This window comes from Anabrus simplex, chromosome 1 (genome assembly GCF_040414725.1).
Source record: "Anabrus simplex isolate iqAnaSimp1 chromosome 1, ASM4041472v1, whole genome shotgun sequence".
Lineage (NCBI taxonomy): Eukaryota > Metazoa > Arthropoda > Insecta > Orthoptera > Tettigoniidae > Anabrus > Anabrus simplex.
Genome location: NC_090265.1, coordinates 715,810,444 through 715,829,354, shown reverse-complemented (window position 1 = coordinate 715,829,354; position 18,911 = coordinate 715,810,444). Strand labels below are relative to the sequence as shown.

Here is an 18,911-nt window from a genome sequence, read left to right as displayed (position 1 = left end):
GACATAAATGATCAGAAATTTAATTCTATTTCTTATGTAGTATTTATTGATAGGACCATTAATAAGATAAATATTTGAGAATTAAATTTTAGACCTTCCCCTAAACTACCATTTCAATCAATGTGAATAAAATTACTTATAGCCTAGATTGTAGTGCATCATTCCCCGATGTTACATACTGATTTTCATTACATACTCTTCAGCCATTTTCTTGTGATGCCCGTGAATACATACAGACAGAAATAACATTCTCTATAAATTCTGAGCAATGGACAGACAAAACTTCAGAAGGACTGGGCTGAGTGGCTCAGACGGTAAGGCACTGGCTTTCTGAAGCCATGTTGGCAGGTTAGATCCCAGCTCAGTCCGGTGGTATTTAAAGATACCCAAATACGGTACGTCAGCCCCGAGTCGGTAGATTTACTAGCATGTAAAAGAACTCCCACTGAACAAAATTCCAGCACCTTGGTGGCTCTGGAAACTGAAAGAAGTAGTTAGATGTTTTAACTACTACTACTACTACTATTATTATTATTATTATTATTATTATTATTATTATTATTATTATTATTATTATTATTATTATTATTATTATTATTTCATTTCACCCTCTTTGGGGTCCATTGAATCAATCATTTCTGTGTGCTGTTCTTTTCTTAGTGCCCAGTATTTCTTCATTCTTTCTGAACTTCATTTCCTCTCATCTTCTGAGTTAATAGTCTAGATTTGTCTTGGAACCTTATATTTTTGTCTTTAGTTATTACTTTAGGTGTTCGATCAAATAGTGAATTTGTAATTTTTAATTCTACTAGGTATTTTTCAGTTTCTTTAAACCAGTTGAAGTCAAAGATTTGTTAGGTTAATCTATTATAGAGTTGATTCTGAGAAGATGACTGTAAAAATGTATCCTTTTTTGCATAATATCTGAGATACCAATATAGTTAGTCCATTATTATAGTACACTATTATTATAGTATTATATATCATAGTATCTGAGAGTTTTTTAATTTTCTTGTAGGGTGTTTTGGTCCTACGATCTTTCTTAAAATTTTCCTTTCTTTTAGCTTGAGTTTCTTCATCTGACCCTTGAAATTCACATTTTGTGTTTCTGCTGCGTATAGTGCTTCTGGTTTAATCACTGTTTAATAATTTTTAATTAAGGACCTCCATGAAAGGGATTTCTTGTTGTATGTATCTTTTGTTATTTGGAGGGCCAGTTCAAGTTTATTTTTCCTGGATTCCATTGATTTTGCATTCCGCAGCATTCCAACTAATCCCTTCTCCGAGATATTTGAATTCTTATTTTCTATTTAAATCTTTTGTTCTTTGACTTGAAGTATGTAGGTGTTTGTTATTTGTCATGATTTTTTTTTTTTTTTTTAAGGAGATGTGAAAACCTATTTTAGCTGATTGTTTATCTATTATTATTATTATTATTATTATTATTATTATTAGCCCACCTGGTGGTCCTGATCATTAAGGCGTCAAGTCTGTATGATCTGACAGTGTAGTTAGCCACTTCGAGTCCCATTGGTCAAAAGAATTTTCACTATCAAAATGTTGGCTGGCATGGTATACAATATCTAATCCCTATATTGCATGCCAAAAACCTCGCTGCAGTTTTCATATAGAGTAAGGCCATGTAATGCTGCTGATGGTAATTTGCCTGTCGGATGGAGATGTTCATCTGTTGGATGGAGACATTGAGCCTTGGTGCTATTTGACAGATTAGACAATGTGCCAGCACTGGGCTTCACCCCCCCCCCCTTTTCCTATTATCTATATTTCACATTGTTCATTTCATCTCATTAACTCCTCTGATGAGGTTGATGTCAGGAAGGGCAATAAGTGCTAGACAAGAGGCCCGACTAAGAGCTATGTGGGTTTTTTTTTTAATATCTGAAGACATCTTTTTTCAGTTTTGACTCCATTAATGTTCTTCAGTCTGTTGAAACTAACTTTGAGCAAATAAATTTATAAACTACCTGAAAGAAAACACATATGGAAACAGTATTACACCTGAAAAGGAAATAACTTAACCCTTTCACTCCAGCGTAGTAAGTATGGTGGTGTGACTCTCTGGATGCGAGCAGCGAATGGCTCACCGAGCCCGCTGTACAGGATACTTGTCTCCCTCCGCTCTCCAGTCCACAGACGGCCCGTGACGTGAGGAGAGGACAGGCAGAGTTTAAAAGTATTTTTTTTTGTAATGCATATCTGGTGAAATTCTTATGACTATATTTTTAGCATTTTTCATCCTCCTGAAAGAAACTTTTCAATCTGGAATTAGTGGTGTCAAACTTATGTTTCTTCGAATCCAGGTTCTACTTTTTCCAATTTAGTTTTATGCTTGGTTGTTCAGGCACCTGATCTTCATCTTCACTCAAATCATCGAAGTAGGCCGACCTGTTAGACGATGAAGCGGTAGCTGGAGTAGTAAACGTGCTTGAATTAGAAGGTGTGATTGAAATTGTTCCGTCACCAGAATCAGATGACAAATCACTATCGTCATCTTCAAAGTCACTCCCCAATATGAGGGCAGGAGCTTCCTGCACAGTATATCTTTCCTCCGTCGTCAAGCCTTTCACACTTTCAAAGTGATTGAAAGCTAAGTCAAGAAGCACAAGCACATCAGCACAGGGGAGCAGCTAGGTGCAAAGTGAGTAGCATACCAAACACATTGCTTTCGTCTTCGAATTGGTTACTCCTGTCATCTGGTGACCGTAGCCGTAACTATAAACTTCCAAGACAGCCAGGATAGACCTCCAAGGTCGAACTTCCACAGCAGTCTATCGCAGTGAAACGAAAAACAGCCAGAAGACACGCGACTTATACAGCAGTTGACCGGCTATGAGGCACGGCTCCAGCACAACTGCTACAGCAGTCCACCAGGTGCGTGCCACTACTCCCTCCTGACTACTACAGCAGTCAACCGGAGTGAAAGGGTTAATTAAGTGGACAACAGACTGAAGACCCTTACAGTTATAAGATAAGCGGTATGTTCCGAGCTGTCAGAGGAGAGATGACGTGGAATGACATTAGTAGATGAATAAGCTTGAGTGGTGCTTATAAAGGCAGCAAAGATCATAATATGAAGATAAAGTTGGAATTCAAGAGGACAACATTGGGCAAATATTCATTTATAGGATGAGGAGTAAGGGTTTGGAATAATTTATCAAGGGAAATGTTCAATAAGTTCTTTGAAAATATTTTTAGGAAAGGTAAACAATTGATAGGGCATCTGCCACCTGGGCTCTGAAAGTAGAACGTTGATAGAGATGAGAATTATAGGCACTAAAAACAGTTAAAATAGGCAGGCATATAGGCTCTTAAATTAGCCAAAATAGGCATGTAAGTAGGCACTAACGTGCAAAATAGGCAAAAAAATAGGCATGAAAAAATACTTAGAATTTAATAACACGCTCAATTACTATAAAAGGAATTTACAGCAACGTTTCAATGCCTTCCAGTAACAATCTTGTTCTCCTGTCGGGCAGAATGTTTTGTACTGAGAGAAATCTCTCAACATCACAGGAAGTGATTGGACAAAACTTCAATAAAGCCACTTCATCTGGTTTTAGTTCAACCGCTTCATCTACTGTAGCTCACCTCATAGCACCCTGGCTACTTTTACCGTCGTTTTCCATCATGGATTCTGCTGCAGGACTCTTGTGGAACTTTTTTTCTGACAGTGGCTACCTTCCCAGACGTTCAGTCGAAACTTCTCCTGACTTCTTACAAAACCCTAAATGACTCCACCGGGGGAAAGCCACTAGTCTTCAGCTCAGCGAATGCTCCCAGCAGCTTGTTGAAGTTTAAAGATGCTCCAGTTTATGCAGGGAAATATTAGCTCCCACCATTGCAGCGCACAGGTCTATGGGAAATTGTTGTTGGCCACTGTTCACTGTGGACTGGTAGAAAAGCAGCGATGACAACGCTTTCTGTACTCATGTCAAATGCATCACAGTATTTCTATGTTGATCTGTATGGTATCTTTTCACATTTGATCTGAAAAATAATAAATTGATTTAAAATACAATGATATTATATTTCTACAGCTGGGTTAATTGACAATAATGCTTAGTATAAACATATTAATGACGTATGGCCTCCGGAGAGGCCTGGTGCAGGTATTTTTCTCGTAGACGGCCTATTAAGCGACCTGCATTTCTAATGCTGAAAACGCCACACACACCCAGCCTCCGATCCACTGGAATTAACCAATTATGGTTAAAATCCCTGACCCTGCCCGGAATCGAACCCGGGATCCTGTGAACCGAAGGCCAGTATGCTGACCATTCAGCCAATGAGTCGGACAGTATAAACATGAATTTGTTTCATAAAAACAAGAGAAAGACTATTAGAGGTGATGTTTCTATAAGTACAAAACTTTAAAGTAGGAACATGAGAATTCGTAATAAACATGGAAGTATGTCCTCAAAAATGTTCAATTATAATCTGGCAGTTTCCTGTCGAGTTCTTTCTTTCTTTCTTTCTTTCTTTCTTAATCTGCTTACCCTCCAAGGTTGGTTTTTCCCTTGGACTTAGCAAGGGATCCCACCTCTACCGCCTCAAGGGCAGTGTCCTGGAGCATGAGACATTGGGTCGGGGGATACAACTGGGGAGGATGGCCAGTATCTCGCCCAGACGGCCTCACCTGCTACAATGAACAGGGGGCTTGGTGGGGATGGGAAGATTGGAAGGGATAGACAAAGAAGAGGGAATGAAGCGGCCGTGGCCTTAAGTTAGGTACCATCCCGGCATTTGCCTGAAGAAGTGGGAAACCACGGAACACCACTTCCAGGATGGCTGAGGTGGGAATCGAACCCACCTGTACTCAGTTGACCTCCTGAGGCTGAGTGGACCCCGTTCCAGCCCTCGTACCACTTTTCAAATTTTGTGGCAGAGCCGGGAATCGAACCCGGGCCTCCGGGGCTGGCAGCTAGTCACACTAAACACTACACCACAGAGGCGGACTTCCTGTCAAGTTCACTGGCTGAACAAATAATAAAATTACGTGAAACGATACCTGAGTAGCATTGACGAGAGATCTTCCTATATGCTTGCTAGAAACTCACCAAGCTGTCCCTAGCAGTATTTTTACTTAAGTAGAAGAATTTGAATGGAGGCATTATCAATCTCAGATTTGTGAACATTTCATATGTTGCTATTCGCCGGCTTTGGTCAGCCAGGTCAGCTGTCATGAAGACTATTTTCTATTGCCTGCATTAGATCCTGCATCATGTGTGCCCACAAAGCTGCCACCCTCGTTGAAAATTAGAAAGCCGCGTGATTTGAAATTGTCGTGGCATGCGCCCATAAACTTACTTTTTGTCACAAATTTAGCAAGACTCTAGATGAGATGCTAGAGCTTACGCACCCCAGACACTTTTTGCCTGCCCCCGCCCCCCTCACCTCAGCACAACTAACCAGACTTCACCAATCCAGACCAACGGTCTTTTCACAGGCCTGGTCTTGTAAAGATAGTCTTTGTAGCCTTGTTAAACACGCCATGACATCGTTCAAGCCATGCCATCTTGTATGTCTAGCCTCTGTGACATCGTCCTAGCTGCACCACATTCGATCTTCAACCTATGTTTCACGAAGGCTTAGCGGAAGCGTAATAGAATTCACTAGAGCCTACACATAGGGCTGGTGAAAGATACGATTTTTAAAAATTACATTTCAGTTGTACTCCGCTTCTGTAGTGTAGTAGTTAGCGTGATTAGCCGCCACACACGGAGGCCCAGGTTCGATTCCCGGCTCTGCCACGAAATTTGAAAAGTGGGGCATGAGGGCTGGAACGGGCTCCACTCAGCATTGGGAGGTCAACTGAGTAGAGGTGGGTTCGATTTCCTCCTCAGCCATCCTCGAAGTGGTTTTCTTTGGTTTCCCACTTCTCCTCCAGGAAAATGCTGGTATGGTACATAACTTAAAGAAGCAGCCACTTCCTTCCCTCTTCATTGCCTGTCCCCTCCAACATTCCCATGCCTGCACAAGGCCCCTGTTCAGCATAGAAGGTGAGGCTGTCTGGGCAAGGTACTAGTCCTCCTCCCTAGTTGTATCCCCAACCTAAAGTCACACTTTCTAGAACACTAGCCTTGAGGCGGTAGAGGTGGGATCCTTTGCTGAGTCCGAGGGTAAAACCTACCCTGGAGGGTAAACAGATTAAGAAAGAAAGAAAATATTTCAGTTGTAAATCTCTGTTTTAACGGGAATTGAATCAGAGTTCAAAATACCGATTTTTAATTTTCATCCATTCTGTGACAAGAGACCATGGGCGTTCTAAATCCTCGTTCAGTAATTAAATGATTATTTACATTTTAGCAATATAAATTATTTAAAGTTCACGACCAATACAGCATTGCAACAAAACAACTTTCCACAATACGTAAATTAATAGGCCTATATATGCTACAATGAAATGCGTTCGTAGTTCAGTAACAAAATAAGAAGATAAAAGGAACAAATGAACTTACCTCCTTACAGCAAGCTTTACAGAAGACTACCTTTTCATCCGTAGTGAAATTGGGATCCCCTGTGATCCACCACTTCAACCAGTAGGACGTTGATGATTATTCTTTGCAATTACAATTTTTTTATGTCACGCCGACAAAGATAGGTCTTATGGGGATGATGGGATGGGAAAGGCCTAGGAGTGGAAAGTAAGGGACCATGGCCTTAATTAAGGTACAGCCCCAGCATTTGCCTGGTGTAAAAATGGGAAATCACGGAAAGCCATCTTCAGAGCTGCCGACAGTGGGGTTCGAATCCACTATCTCCCGGATGCAAGCTCACAGCAGCGCGCCCCTAAGCGCACAGCCAACTTGCCCCATGATTTTTCTCTGGGCATTGCCACAGACACACTTCTTCTTCACAATAAATCACACACGTTCTGAAGATAATGCGTACGTACACAACAGTTCACATTGAGAAGGAGGTATAAGGGTTCGACGTTGATTGTTTCTCGCATATGTCTTGGAAGGTTGGAGGGGTTGAAAGCTTCGAGGTCAAATTGTTCTTTGCTTCACCTCACGGAAATTTCCCAAGAACTGTTTCTGGCGACTTCCAAGAATTCCCATTTTCGTTCGTGGGGTAAAGAGATCTTGAGAAATGAGAACACAATACTGTTGAGCACATCAGTTACAATATAATGCACTGAAAGAAAATTGGCTTCTTTAAAATAGATTCAAAAGGCATCAAATAGGCAATTATACTCCAAATAGGCATAAACCCCTGAAATAGGCATTTATAGGCACAATAAAACCAACAAAATCTAGCTTAAAGGACCCTAAAACGGATTTATATCTCAAAAGCCTACGTTTCTGAACACAGGATTAAATAGGCAAATTCCCGTCTCTTGATGACTGACATCAGACTTTAATTTTTTTTTTTTTCTAGTTGTTTTAGGTTGCACCGACACAGATAGGTCTTACAGCAACGATGGGACAGGAAAGGGCTAGGAGTGGGAAGGAAGCGGCCGTGGCCTTAATTAAGGTACAGCCCCAGCATTTGCCTGGTGTGAAAATGGGAAACCACGGAAAACCATTTTCAGGGCTGCCGACAGTGGGGTTTGAACCTACTATCTCCCGAATACTGGATACTAGCCGCACTTAAGTGACTGCAGCTATCGAGCTCGGTCAGACTTTAATTAAGGCCACAGTAGCTTCCCTCCAGGGGCTGGCCATATCCTATCTCATTATCGCCATAAGACATGTCCGAGTCAAAGCAACGTAAAAAAAAAAAAAACAAGAGCAAAATATAAAGAAGAAAAGTGGCAGGGAAGGATTCAGTCAGATGAAAATGTATTAAGCAGTTTGGCCTATGCTGACGACTTGGTCTTAATGGCAGACTGTGCTGAAAGTCTGCAGTATCATGGAACTTGAAAATAGGTGCAATGAGTATGATAGGAATGAATGTCAGATTGGGGATACAAAACTGAAACAGGTAGATAATTTGAAGTATTTAGGATGTGTTTTCACCCAGGATGATAGTAGAGTAAGCAAGATTGAATCAAGGTGCAGTAAAGCTAATGCAGTGAGCTCACAGTTGCGACAAACAGTATTCTGTAAGAAAGAAGTCAGTTCCCGAATGGAACTATCTTTACATCAGTCTGTTTTCAGACCAACTTTGCTGTACGGGAGTGAAAGCTGGGGGGGGGGGGGGGGCTCAGTATATCTTGTTCATAATTTAGAAGTAACAGACATAAAAGTATCGAGAATGAGTGCGAGAACAAACAGGTGGGAGTAATAGCAGGAAGGTACTCGAAATAAAGAAATAAACTTGTGTCCTCATCAAAAACGGGTGCAGCTCTTTTCAGGCACGCCCCCTATGGAGGTGATCTGCATGTACCATTTCAACCACATACCAGCCCTCCTGCCATTCTTAAATTTCTGGCAGTACCAGGAATCGAACCCGGGCGCCCAAGGACACCAGCTAATAACACTAACCATTACGCTACAGAAGTGGACATACTCAAAATAAGGAGATACAGTCTAAGTTAGGAATGAACTCGGTGGATGAAGCTGTACGCATAAATCAGCTTCGGTGGTGGGGTCATGTGAGGAGTACAATATAATTATTAAATTAATGTAGTAATGGTCCTCCTTTCAATACTATATGCAATATTCCAAATTACATTAATTAGGGACTAGTTTCGGCCGGGGCTGGCCATCTTCAGCCTTAATGTAAAACATCTAATAACTAAACAAATGTACATGCACACAATTGACATAAAAACAAATGAAACATATATATACAAATTGACATTAAAAACCGATGAAATTATAAGTAAATTTGAAAAATAACTAGGTTCTAACATCTTCAGTATGCTCATCATTGAGACTCTTTCAAGTATTAATTTATATACACAGAACTGTTAGTTCTAATACTGCTAACCATTAATAAAACAATAGTAAACAGGAACTGGTAAATGTTGATCCCGTAGTTCATCACTAAATCTATTTGAGTGGTGTTAGCCATATGCAAGTCATTGGACACTGCTGTAAATAACTACTAGCTGACGGATAACTGTTAGATGTTTCATCATCAATCAAAGTAATAAAATGAGATGCTCTCGTGGTGTTTGTCAAATCATACTGAAATGTTGTTGGACATTGTCAGGAGTATGATATGAATGAATGTCAGATTGAGGATACAAAACCGAAACAGGTAGATAATTTGAAGTATTTAGGATGTGTTTTCTCCCAGGATGATAGTAGAGTAAGCAAGATTGAATCAAGGTGCAGTAAAGCTAATGCAGTGAGCTCGCAGTTGCAATAAACAGTATTCTGTAAGAAGGAAGTCAGCTCCCGAACGGAACTATCTTTACATCGGTCTGTTTTCAGACCAACTTTGCTGTATGAGAGTGAAAGCTGGGTGGACTCAGTATATCTTGTTCATAAGTTAGAAGTAACAGACATGAAAGTAGAGAGAATAAGGCCCCATTCACAATGCAAACATAACCGTAAACTTAACTACGTAACGTAACCATAAAATTAACGTAAAATTTGTGGTATTCACAATGGAGGAATGTAACATTAACGTAAAGAGTACACAGCAGCCAATCAAAACACTGCCATGCTATTTAGCACAGGGGTCTGGTTTTGGCCTATCTCGCAGTTGTATATTTCAATACCTCGATGGAATCAAACAACGTGGTAGCGGAATTCATATTACTTCAAACATCTATTGCTCTGCTCCTGGGAGCTGTGTACCTGAAAAGGCGATCTAAACAATTGTGCAGAAAATGTATTCTTCCCTTGAATCAAATAAGGTTATCTTATGTAATCTTATGTAAGAAATGACCCTCATCAGTTCGTTTTGTACATGCGGATGAAACCTGAACTGTTTGCCATTTAAAGTTAAAAACTTCATGATCGTTCCGTATTGAATAGAGAAATAAGAAGATGTGCAATATTAGAAGGATCCTACTTTCAATACTTTCAACTTACAACGGAGTATTGAAAGGTGGATCCTTCTAATATTGTACATCTTCTTATTTCTGTTTGCCTTTCTTACAATTTGCTTCCCCTTTTCTAATAAAAAGAAATGTAAGGTCTCCTTTGCCGACATCTATGACCCTATCTACCATACCCCGATGAGATGTTTTAATCTATTTCTTTGGTTGATATCGTTTTCGTAAACTAGTAGTCTGTCATAATGTTAAGAAATATACAGGGGCACTGTTTTATCTGGTTTTATTTATGACAGGGATTGTCACTCGCCCAGTCGCCAGTGCTGCGAGCTTGTCTCCCGCCATTTATCGTCAGATTTCATTGCTATAGCATATTTATGTCCACATATTCTCTTTCGGTACAGCATCTTTGTAATTCTTTTTTCCTTTAATCATAGATACTTACAAAGATTATTTTGAAAGAGAATTACAAGTGTTTCATTGAAAGAAGTCATTATATCGCTCACAAAATACAGTTTTTACATCTGCTTTGATTGGCTGGTTCTTAAACTTAATGTAAAATTAACCGCAAAAGCTTGGAGTTTGCAGTCTCTTAATTTTACGGACTGGCAGTTAAGTTTAGGTCGGTGCATTGTGAATGGTTCCATCAGATAACATGGTCGCAAACTTCTAAGTTAACAGTAATTTTAAGTTTACGTTACATTACGTTACGTTACGTTACGTTATGTTATGTTACGTTACGTTAGGTTATGTTACGTTAAGTTTTCATTGTGAATGGGGCTTGAGTGCTGGAACAAACAGGTGGGAGCAATGGCAGGAGATACTTGAAATAAAAAAAAAAAACTTGTGTCCTCGTGTCCTGATGTGAGGAGGGTAGGTTACCTAGAGAAAATGGACTCTGTTATGGAGGGTAAGAGAAATAGAGGGAGACCAAGACGACAGTGGTTAGTCACAGTTTAAAGACAAGAGGTATAGAACTAAATGAGGCCACTGGAGTAGGTACATTCAGGGTCTCTCTTATAAACCCAGACCGAGCACACGGTGTTTGTACTCTGCGCTACAGCAGCTGCCTCAGCCCAACGGCCGCCCTGCTCTAAGCCTGTATACAGTCTTATATGATATCTTACCTTATAAAAGATACTGGAAGTGTCGTCCTTCATAATGAGGGACTTCATAAATACCATTACAATTTTCTGCACACCAATAGCGAGAGTTACGACTGTTCACGCAGCCATTAAGATTAAACCTGGCCTCATCTGAAAAGAACACAAGCTGTGGGTCAAATAAACTATCATTCAGTGATGCAAGATACTCTCTCATCTAAAACTTGTCAATCATTGCACTCTCCTCTGAATATTTAATCCTTACACACATCTCCGATAATTAAATACTATCCGCATACACCTCCTAACTCCATACATCAAATTACCCACCTCCCTCTTCCGTCACATCTCCCCAACCCGCCTGCATCTCTTGGCCAGAGAGAGGGCGTTACCCTCTAGGTGGCCCACCCCCTTCAGGGTGGGGAATGAAAGCATTGTTAGTTAGTTAGTTTACCTGCATACACCCCAGCGTCAGTGGGTAGGGTCTGACACATCCCACTCTGATGAGTCTAGTGTCAGACCTAAGACGAAACGCTGGTTAATAGAGCAAAACGCCTGAAAAGCCTTACATCTGATATGTTTTTGACATTTTTGACATGCTCTATTGGTGAAAAATATCTAATTCCCTCCATGGGAATTTAGAATTTTCCATTTGGAATTGCTAGGTGGGCAATAATTCCATTGTGGAGAGTTATCTCCCATATGCAGTTATCGGACTGTGCCTCTTATAAGGGCTTCTGATGTTTACCTGTTGATCCTTCACCATCCAACGGTTTTTCTACACCATAACTCAGGCACGCAGGGCATTCCCTGTTAAAAAAGTGTTCTGACTAGGTGGACAGAAGAAATTCTGAGAGGTATCACCTCAGGGCGACCTCATCGTTAGTCGTACTGCACTTCCTCAGAAGACTGTAACACCACTCTTCGTTATGCATCGCTATCAACCTTATCGTCCAGCTCCTCTACAGCAACGACCACGACAGTCACTACCACCACCACCACTGACTTCAGTCAAACAGCTGCAGCAGCTTAGCACTCTGCCGTAATGTCTAGTTTTGCCACTCCTGACTACCAGGCCAGATTTCTTCCCACGACAACAGCTTCGCTGGGGGACAACACTACAGTTCACTTCCAGTTTAAGAGGTTTTCTCCACAGTCTGCTCCAGAGGAAGAACAAGCCCCACGATGCCTTACTCTAGACCCGAACCCTGCACCATCGACAGACTATTCAAATGCACCCCCGCAGTCCATGGCCGCCATCAATCAGCCCATTTCTGCCAATTCTCCACCCACCACCACTACCCCCTCTCCACACGGACTTTCATCCGTATCCGGCACAAGACGTCCCATCATTTATTCCTGTTTGCTTCAACCTACCCCCTCAGGAACACATTCATTTCTACTCTCAAATCCTGCCCTCGAGTTCCAGTCTCCCAACACCATTTTCTCCATCCTGCTCAGATTTAATATGCGCCATGAGGATATAGCGGACTTCCGACGAACAACAGCTGGAGTCATCATTCAAGTTAATGGGGACATCGCAGCCACTCAACTCACCACTCCAATAGGAGCTCACCAACTTGGATCAACTACCCCTTTTCAACTCCTCTCTCCTCAACCCATCAAAACTTACCCATCCCCACCACGCTACCGCCTTCTCAGCTGTGTAATATGAGGTGTTGACCCCTCTATTATGGAAGAAACAATAATCTCCGAACTTCACGCGGAAGGCATCCCAGTCAAGAAGGCATTCAGAATCAAGAACTCCACGGGCCCCACCTATATGGTGAGAATTCTTCTGCCATCGCCCGAAGATGTCGACCGTATTTTGGCCAGCGGGGTCTCTATACATAGACACCACCATTAAGTGGAACCATCTCGTGCCCCACCACCACAAGCCATCCGGTGTGAGCTCTGTCTCATCTACAATAATCATACCACCATTCAGTGTACCGCCAAGACTCCCAAATGGGAACATTGCAATCAAGATCACTTTACACCCAGGTGCCCCAACACGCATCAACCTCCGCAATGCCATACCTGTGGAAGTAATCACGCAGTGTATTCTCGCCGCTGCCGTCGCCACCTAGCACCACCTCGAAAACAACTAAGACTCATAGCCCCTATCAGAACCATTGATCCACCTATGTCACCTAGCCATTCCCTTTTTCAAATACCTACAATAGAGGATCTAATTCGTTTTGTCACCATTTCATTACTAAATATCCATCCCTACAACCGTCCCTTAGTTCTCACTAACTTACACGCCGCAGCAAACCAAACATTCAATCTTCATTTTCTTACCACCCATTCCGGCCTAAATTTGCACTTCCACTTTACTCCATTAGAAACCCTTGTCTGAACACATCCCCAGCCCCCTCAACTCCTGCACCCACATCATAGCATCGCATCCTCCCCAATATTTTTAATCACTGAATACACTTACATCCTGTTAAATGTCATCTTGTGAGTGCATCACGAATGTAATGTTACTCTTCACATATTGGCCCCTCTATCTTCAGAAGAGATCATCATGGCGCAGGAATCAACGAAAAATTTCTAATCAGTACTGTGTTAAACTTTAGAACTTCATACATGACTGTAAGATAAAACTCATTAATTTATGTTTATATGCCAAGTACTGTCAAACTGCAGACTGTATTTATATATCAATGCACATGCAAAAAACGTGTATATATATATATATATATATATATATATACGATGCCCTCCCCCATATACTATAATAAAGTTATCCCGCTTTCACTACCCCAGAAATTACAATACAATTCCCCCCACCTCACCTATCCATCACTCCTTCCATACCACACCATCTCTCATGGCCAGAGAGAGGGTGTTACCCTCTAGGTGGCCTGTGCCACCCCTTCAGGGTGGGGAATGAAAACATTTGAAGTAAAAAGTAAGTTTACCTGCATACACCCCAGCGTCAGTGGGTAGGGTCTAACACATCCCACTCTGATGAGTCTAGTGTCAGACCTAAGACGAAACGCTGGTTAATAGAGCAAAATGCCTGAAAAGCCTTACATCTGATATGTTTTTGACATTTTTGACATCCTCTATTGGTGAAAAATATCTAATTCCCTCCACAGGAATTTAGAATTTTCTGACCGTTCAAGATTCACACCAGTGGCATCTAGCTTTTCCTCTGTTAAAACTATTTGTGTGTACGCATGTTTTTTATTGAGTACTGAACCTTCAAATTTATTTATAACATGGATCTGTGCTTATGAAGGTAACATTTTACCAGGAAATTGCTGAACAAATGCATCGCGTACCCGTCGAGTTGACTCGTACGTAAAATAATTTTTTCATACGAAAATAACTGTCTTACCATGTTAACAGCTGAGGTTCAGACTGCCTATTGATGCTAGGTCGAAACATGCATGCTCATTGCAAGGTCAAGAACTATGCGCGCACCGCCTGTACAGCTGCTTAGGTACAAACGCTGCTGGATGGTGTGGGTTTATAAGAGAGACCCTGTATTGTGGTGGCGGTTAGTAAATTTACATAGGCTTGCAGACTGAATGAAAAGCATAACAGTCTATAATGAAGATGAATCTATGATGATGTAATTGAAAGGAACAAACAAGTTCATGTTCCAGTCTTTCTATACATGGCTTAACTTAATATCATATGTATAATTCCTTTATGCTATTGTCTCTTATCAGATTTATGATTGCAGTCTGTGACAAAAGGAAATGCTGGAAGTTCATACTGGAATCTGACATGACTCTCCTTTATTCATAAGGTCATAATCATCATCATCATCATAATCATTTTCCAGCTCTAGTTTCCCGGCTGCGGTGTACAAGTGTTCGTCACTTCTTCCCGTCAAAGTATAGTTTCTGTTCCTCTCTGTCCCCCCACTTGACATTCCTCTTGCTGACCTCCGATTTCACTGTGTGTATCCATGTATTGCTTGGCCTTCCTACTGGCCTGTCTCCTTTCACTTCACTGTCCAAGTAATTCCTTGCTGTTCTTGTTCCATCCATCTTCATAAGGGCCGATGACCTTCGATGTTAGGCCCCTTAAAACAACAAGCATCATCAACAAGCAAACCATCTTCATAACATGTCCAAGCCTGCGACTTCCTAAAAGCTTGGTAACAGGTATTTTGATGCCAGCCTCCTTCCTGTGTGCTTCATTTCTGATCTTGTCCTTCCTGGTCTTTTGGTTCATTGTTCTGATGAACTTCATTTCCTTGACTGGATTTGTTACATGGGGTACATGTTTTGAGTCCATACGTGAGAATTGGAATGAAGTAGGTATAAAACATGGTCACTTTTACCTTCTGGGGTATTTTATTATCCCAGAGTAGATTTCTCACTTGAAAATAAAATTGAAAAGCTTTCCGAGTCCTATTACGTATTTCTTTTGAAATGATACTTCCAAGATATTTGAAGTTAGAAACAGACTGTAACAAGAGTTCCCTCCGGGAAAATGTTTGAATCTGTGCATTTCGTGTTGATAGTCATTGCAACAGCTTTTGTTTTTACTAATGTTTAGTCCATATTCATAAAGTAGTGGAGATAATTTGTATGTTGTGCAGATCGTCCTCATCGCTGTACTCCTGGTGCTGTCGTTGACTCTAGCTCTGGGCTGCGGCGCTGTAGTCATGTTCTGGAGACGGTGTGGAGCCTGGAGCAGGAGACTACAGCCTATCCACCGGTGGCAGACCATCTACAAGACTGTCAGCATGGAGAGGTACGTGCGAGTCACCATATATAAAGTAACTTGTCCTGACTGACTGACTGACTGACTGACTGACTGACTGACTGACTGACTGACTGACTGACTGACTGACTGACTGACTGACTGACTGACTGACTGACTGATTCATCATTGCTGAGCCAAAACTACTGGACATAAAGAAATGAAATTTTGGAGATAGATTCATATTAACATACAGGTGCTCGCTAAGGGAGGATTTTTGGATATTCCGTTGCTAAGGGGGTGAAAAGAGGGGGTGAATTTTTAAAATGAGGATATCTATATCTCAAAAACTTACAAGTTTACAGACCTAAAAATTGGTATTTGGAATCTCCTATAAAAATAAAGAAACATGCAATTTTTTGTTTTTGGAAAATGCCATTGGGGGAGATTGGGAAAAGGGGTTGAACACCTTTTATGAGGAGACTTATATCTCAAAAAGTGAGATGTTACAGACATGAAAATTGAAATTTGGAATCTCCTTTGAAAATAAAGAAACACGTATTTTTGTGGTTTTGGATAATCCAATAAATAGGGGGTGAACAGGAGTGACAAACGGGGTGAATTTTTAAAAATACTATATCTGAAAATTATCTCAGACACGTAACATTACCGATCTGAAAACTTATATTTGGAATTTCCTGTAAAAGTACTGAAACGTACATATTTTTTTCGGAAAATCCACTTAAGGGGAACTGAAAAAGGAGGTGAATTTTTAAAATTAGCGTATCTACAGTATATCTCAAAAACTTAACATGTTGCAGGCGTGAAAATTGGTATTTGGAATGTCCTTTAAAAATAAGGAAACACGTATTCTTTGGTTTTCAGAAAAACTCTTAACGGGGTGGAAGGGGAGTGAAAGAATTGAATAATTAGTTGAATTATTTGTATGAGAATGTGTATATATATACACATATACCAAAAAATCTAAAGATGTTACATACGTGAAAACTGGATTTTGGAATCTCCTTTAAAAATAAAGAAATATGCATTTTTGGGTGGGGGTGGGGGAAACCAACTTAATGGGCAGGGGTGGAGTGAAAAAGGAGTTGAATTCTTTCCATGAGGATAGTTATATCTCAAAAACTGAACATGTTAAAGACATGAAATTTTGTATTTGGAATTTTCTTTCAAAGTAAAGAAACACATAATCTTTTGTCTTTGGAAAATTCACTTAAGGGGGGCTGAATTAATTGAAAAATTAGTTGAATACTTTGTATGAGGATACTTATTCTCAAAAACTGAAGATGTTACAGACATGAAAATTAGTATTTGGAATCTCTTTTAAAAATAAAGATTCACACATTGTAGGAGCAGGAGGGAGAATCAACTTGGGTGTGGGGTCAGTGAAAAAGGATTTTCATTCCTTTTTATGAGGATACATATACCTCAAAACTGAAAATGTTACAGTCGTGATTTTTGGCATTTGAAAGCTCCTTTATAAATAAAGAAACAACTTTTTTTGGTTTTTGGAAAATTCACTTAAGGGGAGAGGGTGAAAAGAAGTGAAAAAATGTAATTCTTTTTATGGAGAAACTCATATATCAAAAACTTAAGGTTACGCACATGAAAATTTGTATTTGGAATCACCTTAAAAAAATAAAGAAACATGCATTTTTGAAGGGGGTGAATCAATTTAACGGGCTGGGGTGAAAAAGGAGTGAAATGCTTTTTATGAGGATACTTATATCTCAAAAGCTTAAAATATTAGAGGCATGAACATTTGTATTTGGAATTTTCTTTCACAGTAAAGAAACACGTGTTCTTTTGTCTTAAGGGGGGTGAATGAATCGAAAAATTAGTTGAATTGTTTGTATTGAGATACTTATGTATCAAATACTAAAGATGTTAAAGATGTTAACATTGGTATTTGCAATATCCTTTAAAAATAAAGAAACACGCACTTTTGGGGGAGGGGGAATCAACCTAATGGGTAGGAAGGGAGGGGGAGGGGGAGGAGTTGAATTAAGTTTATGAGGATACTTATATCTCAAAAAATGAAGATGTTACAGATGTGAAAATTTGTATTTAGAATCTCCTTTAAAAATAAAGAAACACACATTTATTTTTTTCGGAAAATCGACGTAAGGGGCGTGGGGTTGAAAATAAGTAAATAAGTAGTTGAAATATGTTTATGAGGATACTTTATCTTAAAAACGTCCGACTCGTTGGCTGAATAGTAAGCGTAGTGGCCTTTGGTTCAGAGGGTCCCGGGTTTGATTCCCAGCCGGGTCGGGGATTTTAACCTTAATTGGTTAATTCCAGTGGCCCGGGTGTTTGTGCTATCCCCAACATCCCTGCAACTCACACACCACACATAATACTATCCTCTACCACAATAACACGCAGTTACCTACAAATGGCAGGTGCCGCCCACCCTCATTGGAGCGTCTGCTTTACAAGGGTTGCACTCAGCTAGAAATAGCACATGAAATTAAATCTTAAAAATGAAGCTAGTTGTGAAAGTCGGTATTTTGAATTTCTTTTCAGAATAAAGAAACATGTATTTCTTGTTTTTGGAAATAACACGTAAGGCGGGAGAGGGGAGGAAAGAAATTAAGAAGTTGAATTATTTTTATGAGTATACATTTATCTCAAAAACTGAAGGTGTTACAGACATACAGACATGAAAACTGGTATTTGGAATCTCCTTTAAAAATAATGAAACACTTTTTTCTTTCTTTTGGATAATCCAGTTAAGGGGCTGAAAAGAATTGGAAAAGCGGGCGAATTTTTCAAAAAATAAAGAAACATGTATTTTTGTTTTCGTAAAATACACGTAGATGGGGGTGAGTGTGGGGAAGGACTGATCAAGGGGTTGAATTCTTTTTATGGGGATACTTATGTATATCTCAAAAACTGAAGATGTTACAGATGTGCGAATAGGTATTTGGAATCTCCTTTAAAAGTAAAGAAACATTCATTTATTTTTTCGACTTGAGAGAAGACTGTTTCTCACATGTACAGTTCTATGTTGCATGTTCATCTTAGCCCCAAAAGGTAATACCACAAACATGGTTTATAAAGAATTTCTGGAGTAAATTAAATTTAATTTTTGGGTGAGTTTTTATACTTTAGGAATATTCAGATAATGTCTTAGTGCCGTGCCGAGGAACGATTACGTTGATCAAATTATGAAATCCACATGAACAGTCACGGGT

The 18,911-nt window shown here is 40.1% G+C and overlaps 1 protein-coding gene across 2 annotated transcripts in view; it reads left to right on the top strand.

Annotated features, from left to right (window-relative positions):
• Positions 1 to 18,911, top strand: part of LOC136872397 (vascular endothelial growth factor receptor 1) — a 467,496-nt gene that overhangs the window by 354,609 nt on the left and 93,976 nt on the right. For both annotated transcript variants that reach the window (XM_067146225.2, XM_067146215.2), the window contains exon 9: positions 15,590 to 15,744. In XM_067146225.2, the coding sequence (XP_067002326.2) occupies positions 15,590 to 15,744 (155 nt within the window). The remainder of the gene's footprint in view (positions 1 to 15,589; positions 15,745 to 18,911) is intronic.